The sequence below is a fragment of the Salarias fasciatus genome, chromosome 3 (genome assembly GCF_902148845.1).
Source record: "Salarias fasciatus chromosome 3, fSalaFa1.1, whole genome shotgun sequence".
In the NCBI taxonomy this organism is placed as follows: Eukaryota; Metazoa; Chordata; class Actinopteri; order Blenniiformes; family Blenniidae; genus Salarias; species Salarias fasciatus.
In genome coordinates this window covers 3,521,695-3,528,551 of record NC_043747.1, presented here as the reverse complement: position 1 = coordinate 3,528,551, position 6,857 = coordinate 3,521,695, and the positions used below count along the sequence as shown (strand labels likewise).

At 48.5% G+C, this 6,857-nt stretch overlaps 1 protein-coding gene across 1 annotated transcript in view; it reads left to right on the top strand.

Annotated features, from left to right (window-relative positions):
• The first annotated feature begins 1,222 nt into the window (after positions 1-1,222).
• The window catches only part of LOC115386164 (GTPase IMAP family member 2-like), a 14,752-nt gene continuing 9,117 nt past the window's right edge, over positions 1,223-6,857 (top strand). The window contains 1 exon segment of the mRNA XM_030088385.1: positions 1,223-1,498. Coding sequence (XP_029944245.1) covers positions 1,223-1,498 — 276 coding nt within the window.

Below are 6,857 nucleotides of genomic sequence, written 5' to 3'. Positions count from 1 at the left end.
CTCCATCGCGAGCATGTCGGAGGAGGGCGGGGGAGAGGCGCAAACAGAGGGATGCTCAGCGCTCCTCGCCGGGAGGCAGACAGGAAGCACCAGCAGAACGGCATTCTACACTGCCAAGGGGGCCAAACTGGGACATTTGGGAATCAACACCGCGTCACCATGGTCGCCTGATTTGTGTGCCTCACGAGTGCCAGGCTGCCGGCTGGCCGTTGCCGCCCAGAGCTCGTGTGAGAGGACCGCATCCAGCGCAATACACCGTAGTGTCGTGAGTGCGACGCGTCTTGCGGCAGTCGAAGCAGGTGGGAAGGGCATGGTCCCGAGTCGCATCGGGCCCTCGACACGCTGATAACCCTGGTTGCCAGGAAAACAGCGCCAGGCTGTTCCGCTGCACGGAGCCTCCAATCATGGTCCAGGCACCATTAAAGCTTGTGTCCGGAGTTTGTGAAAGAGAGAGTTTTTTTTTTAATCCAATGCTCTCGAGGTTCCGCCCTCCCTCTGCTTTCATGAGCGACAAGCCAAGCCCCTTTAATTGTGCACGCGAATTATTTGTCGGTGTGAAAATGAGAGCCTACGAGTCCTACAGCATCCTACATGTTGAGCTGTTTACGGTGGATGTTCAGCAGACCATGGATATATACGAGGTAAGCGCGGCGGCTGCTGCGGAGCTAACTCTCCTCTGCTGGCGCGAGCGGCCGTGCTCTCTGCTGCTCCGCACTTTGATTGACAACACTGAGGAATGCGGAAGCTCGAAATCCTATTGGCTGACGCTGACCGGCGCTTTTTCGGGATAACATGGGGGGCTATGAGACGAAGGCGGGGCTCATAAATAAATTTTTATATTGCTTTATGCTAATGTTACATTGTAGTATCGAAACCAGGACTGACACATTTAAGCTCTGTTGAAAAATGATACATACGTTGGAAACGAACAGAAACTCCGGACACGAGCTTTAAGTTCTCCTCCACTCCATCGTGGAGCCTGTCAGAGGATGGGCGGGAGAAGCCGCGCAGGACAGGGATGCTCAGCGCTCTTTGGCGGGAGGCGGACAGGCAGCACGAGCGGAACGGCATTATACACTGCCGTGAGGGCCAAACTGGATGCTCGGTAACCGACACCACGTCACCATGGACAACCCATCCTGTGTGTCTCACAAGCGCCGGTGGCCACCTTAGCAGGAGGAGGAGACCCTCATCTAGCGCAATATGCCGTTTTGGCGTGAGCATGATGCCTGTGAACACAATGATCCCGTCCGGGGGAGCCGCCATGGACCGGGAGAAGGCACAGCTGCGCTCAGCTCGTCCCAGTGATGCGAGCAAGACAGGTGATGCAAAGGACTGGTTCCTTAGAACTCGTGGCCACAGCCAAGTGCCCCCGGCAGACCGGGTGCCCTGCGACCGCGGTGGCAAAGTGGGACCGGCCGTCATGGAGGGAAGCGAGCGGAGAGGCACGCTCGGCGCTCCTCGCCGGACGGCGGACAGGCAGCGCTCCGCATCACACGTCGGCAGATGGTGGAGCGCCTGTCGTGGAGGAAAACAAGGCCACAGCCAGGCCACGTGGCGTGTATGAGGAGTTGCACTCGGTAGTCACATCATATCAGCTCACTTCTCAATTCCAATTCCCACTGAATTCGAACCCACGACCTTGGGGTTGCCATCCATGCAGTAATACTATCGGCTACCGGGGGGGATGGGAAGACAGAGCGCCTCAGCTGGCATCACTACACCCCAGTGTAGTGTCACCCCATGTCACCCCAGTGACATGCAGCGCCACTAACGTCGTCGGAGGACAGACGCTCAACACCCATGGCCGGGGAAACCCCTGGGCGCATCAGCGGAGGCTAGTCACATGCCGTCACCTTGGCAAGGACAATGTGTTTGGTCGCAGCCAGAGCGTCCCTCCATCCGCCGCCAACGTCGCCGGGGGGGCGGGGCGTGGGGTCGCCTGGCGCTCCTGGCCGTAGGAAAAAACCAGGGCGCGAGACCAGGCGCGACGTCTGGAAAAAATGTGCGGGAGGAGGCCTCAGTGACGCTGGAGCCTCGTCCCCATGAGTGTTGAGTGCCCTGGCGAGGCTGTGGTGAAGACAGCCATCGAGACGCTCCGCCGGGCAGATTCCCTGGTGCGGAGCGGGAACACGGCTCCCCAGAAGGCAGTCCGGCACTGAACCTCTTCCAGCAGGAGAAGAGGCCAAGCCGAAGAAACACGCAGAGTTAGATGCTTACCTGAGCAGATGATGAAAAAGGCCCGACGCCGGGAGAGCGACTCATATTGGGCCATGTCCTAGTCTTGGTCTTTGTCCTTATCTTTGTCTTGAGAGGTGGGAGCTTCTAGTGATCAGTCTCATGGCTGAGAAAGAAGAAGGAAGTTGTGTGGGCGCACACTGATTATATCCCCTTAGTGAGGGGCATGGCAGTATGCCAGCGCATGTGCGGGATTGGCGCGTCAGTTTTTGGATCTGTCTCAGTGTCTGGCTAGCGCCAAAGAGAGTACCAATAGCGAAGCCCATAGGTGGGCTAAGCATCACACGTAGTAGAACAAGGCTGCTGCTGAACCCAGAGCAGCTGTGTGCTTCGTAACACAGCAGGGAGAGTCGGGCTGGAGGTGGAGTGGATGTTTTGGGTGAGATGGAGTGATTGCTGACGGGTGCTGCACCTCCCTGCAACCATCACTGGGTCCAGAGGAGGAGGACTGCTGGTCCAGGAGTGACTCACGTCCTCCTGCAGAAATGTTACACAAAGCACATGTTCAGACAACACCAGTAATGCAATATGGAATATGATGTACAGCTGGGTGTAAAGCTAACTAGCTTAGCCGTGTGTAAACGCTAAAAAGCTAACACCCTGTGTATTCGTGCAAGATGTGGATATTCTCCTCTCTCGAAGTATACCGAACTCACAGTGCTCCAACAGATCATACCAGGCTCAGATTAAACACTGTGCCCTGTCTCCTAGCCCGCTGTGCTCGCTGATGGAAACGTGCACGCTCATGGATAATGTTCCTCCATGCGAGGAAAAAGATTCATCAAACTTCCCCACACTCTAAAAACAAATGTCTAGACTCAACAAAAAAATCAACGCAACAGTTTGCATTAGTGTTTTTAAGTTATGGCAACCTCATTAGAAATTACATTGAACAACAAAACTATATTGCTTTGAGTGAATTCATTTTTTGTCATCAGGCAAAGATCATTTTAAGTACTGCTTACTTAATAAATGCAGATTTTTAAGTTGATTACTCAAATAAATTGGCTGCCCACTTTTAAGTAGTTAACATCGTCAGTTTTTGTTGAACCTTATATCGTGATTATTTGTCATAGCCTATGTGGACTGATTCTGTACAGGCAGACACAGGCCTTTAAAATAAATCATGAATCAATGTTTAAATCTTGAATATCTCATCCCAAACTCCATGATTCATTGCGACAATACCATCATCACTGTTAAATTCTTCAAAGAGCCCGCTCCCTTTATGCTGTGACCAACACTGACTATGTCGATGTGATGTCCTAGAACTATTAGAAATAAATTTTACTTGCCATGAAATGTTGCTTGTATCAAGGTTTTTCATCCTGCTAACCACGAATGGTGTGTGATGAGAGGGAACTTAAAAAAAAATTATCAAGAAATTAAATTAAATTATCAAGCCAAGTTTGTTAAGTTATAACAACTTGAATTTTGTTTTAAACCCATCAACAATGAATTTTGATTTCAAATTGCAAGCAAAATTAAGTTGATGTAATTAGGAACATTTTTAATTATTCATAACTTGAAAAGAATAAGTTTGAAACTTAGAACGTTTATCAAAATCAGTTAATTACAATTTTTCTTGGATCCATGTATTAAATCAAGTGGTGTTAAAAGCTTCTCTGAGTTACTTTTTAGAGTTGCACTACAGTGGCAAAGTGTTGCTGTCATCATTCTGGGTAATCTAAATGACTTGTAGATGTTTTCCGCCTCGCTCTCCATGGCATAAATGAGGCAGCTCACCTGCACTTGGCCATCGTCCCTGATCAAGCTTCGTGGCGAAGCTGAAACACTCAAACTGCCGTTTCCAGTCAGGCCAGTCTGTGGACTTATAGAAAGGAAAGTTCTGTGAACTTGACCATTTCTATAAAGAGTCAATCTCAAAGAGCTTCTGACACCATGTGGAATGTTTGAGAGAAAGCTTTCTCCGGGGATTCTCCTTTTAATGACAGGTCCAGTCGACAGACACGTACAACACACAGTCCTGTCTTCTCCTGGCAACTGTCTAGTAATGCCATAAGATGTGACTGTCGGAAAGCAGAGACTGATCAAGTGAAGTTCTTTGAGCTGAACCAGTGAAAATAATTCCATTTAACCATCATGTCTTTCTTGAAATGACTAATCTGACCCCTTCTGTGTTAGATCAACAGTCGGTGCTGCAGCGGAGGGAGCATGTTTTACAGCTAAGAGAAGGTAGTCTGACATTCAATGTCAAGGAAAATCTGGACCCTCAAACCTCTGGACACACCCTCCTCCTCCACCTCCTCCTCCTCCTCCTCCACCTGTCCAGCCCGGGTCAGTCTCCGTCTCATCATCATAAAGCACATTTTCTGACACAGCCTGTGAACATTAATCATGAGATCATTATAATTTATTTTTTTCTGTCTGCAATATATCAGGTTGATGGCAGTGTGTACCATGAACATTTGTAAATAATTACATGCTTCATCATACTGTGTCTGCCTTGTTATAAATCTGCCTCTGTTGGTCTATTACACCAGTATTGCTGAATGATTTTTCCTGTGACATCTGATCATGGGATTAAAATCACACCATGTTTTCCCACAGACCCCACAGGTGATTCCTCCATCACCTCCACCCCCAAGTGGTTAAAGACTATGAATTACATCCTGATGGTTCCCTGAGGGAAAGTCTGCAGGCTTCTGCCTGCTCTGCTCCATTTGACCCAGCAGAACAGGTTTCAGTCAAGAGTCCAGCTGTGGAGGAAGTTGACTCTTTACTTGGATCCTTCAGCTCTCGTCAGGCCAGAGATGAGTTTTCCCAGGTGAACTCCACAGTAGAAGTTGTAGAGGGCAGGTCTTCTTTGAGGGACAATTTGGCCTCTGGAAACAGAACCTTGACCACAAACAGCCCATCAAGTGGTGCAGAGATCCAGATGGAAGCTGCTGCACAGATCCCAGCAGGACGAACCACCCGAGGAGGCGGAGTCCACGTAGAGATCATTCAGGGAACCATTGAAACCCAACAGGTGAGAAGAATTCATTGAAACAGCTGAAAACCTTTGTTCAAGCAGCTTATGGTTAGTTTATAGACAGATGAGTCAGTGCTGTGGATTCCTGTTCTCAGGCTGATGCACTGGTATCACCAATGATCGGCCACGATCTTCAAACTACAACGATCGGAAACACTTTACACCAGCGGGTTGGGCCACAGCTGACGGCAGCATTTGAAGCAGCAGCAGGCTCTGAAGTGATGGTGGGCGTCCCCGTGCTGGTGGAGAACTTACCTGGACTCCCTTCACATGCAGTGTTCTTCCTCAGTCTTTGTCCCTGGAACGGAGATCCAGATGGGGCTGCAGCTGAAGTAAGTGTGTAAATGAAGACACATTATGAATAGAGGTCGACCGATATGGGTTTTTTGGGGGCCGATGCCGATATTTTCCAAATTTGGGCAGCCGATGCCGATATGCATAGCCGGTTTTTCCAATTTGATATTTAGGCCGATTTTTTAATAAATATATTTCTATTTATCACATTTTTGTGAAACGCAGCAATTTCTGAGCAACTTAGAGAAATCTATTACAACAAGTGGTGTCCAGTCCTCTGAACATTTATTCTGCTTTCAAAACAATGAAATATTTTGTCTGAGTAAACACACAATGTAATAACAAGCAGTAGTAAACATTCACACTCTTCTTAAAGTGTCAAAAAAGAAAATTAAACTTTAATTTAATTTGAACAAAAGTAGTCAGAAACAAGGCTGTAAAAAAGCCATACATACAAATAAAAACATAACTCCGGTCATGCATTATGTGGAATTTGCGGGTGGCCAATACATGCTTCAGAAAAAGCCCCATGATTGATTATTTACTCTTTTTTAAATCTCGCCAATTCCTCCTATTAACTTTGTTCTGTTGTTAACGACAGTAGTGATGTGTTTTCACCAACACGGTTGAACACGCACAAGTCAAGTCAGCTCAGACCAGCTCATCTCTTACTGCTAAAACTTATCACAAAGTAGCATTTGAAGCTAACAATATGCAGGGTTTCCGCCAGACCTGTTCAGTCCGGGCGCCCTGCCCGCGCTAAATTGTGCAGCGACCGGACGACGGAGAAGAAGAAAAAGAAAAACTCTCCGACGGTCGAACACGGCAGCGTTAGCAGCGTTAGCACAGCGGCACGACGCGCTCCCCGGCCAAACTTTTTTTCTGCAGTAAACACTGATAAGCTGCAGACTGGAGCCACAGAGCCACAAAAACGTTGAAATGTTCAACAAATCCATTATTCACTGCAGATGCAACAGGAGCAGGCTTTTCCCACAGCCTGGATTCCACCGGGCACGCCCTGCTCTGGCTGAATGCAGCAGCGTGCCACAGGGGTCCTTTCTTGAGGGGCAGCTTTAGCTGCCCGCACATGTGCCTGATCAGAAATTGCGTCATTTTATACAACGGATCAAAAATCGGCTTTTTAAAAGAAAATACGGCCGATGGCCGATGGAGAAAAATGTCCAAATATCGGCCCGGTATATCGGCCGGCCGATAAATCGGTCGACCTCTAATTATGAATACTGAGTGATTCTCACTGGATTCCTCTTTCTGCAGGTTCTTAAAATGGGCATCAATTCAATCCTGAAGTCATGTGACAGCAGAGGGTTTG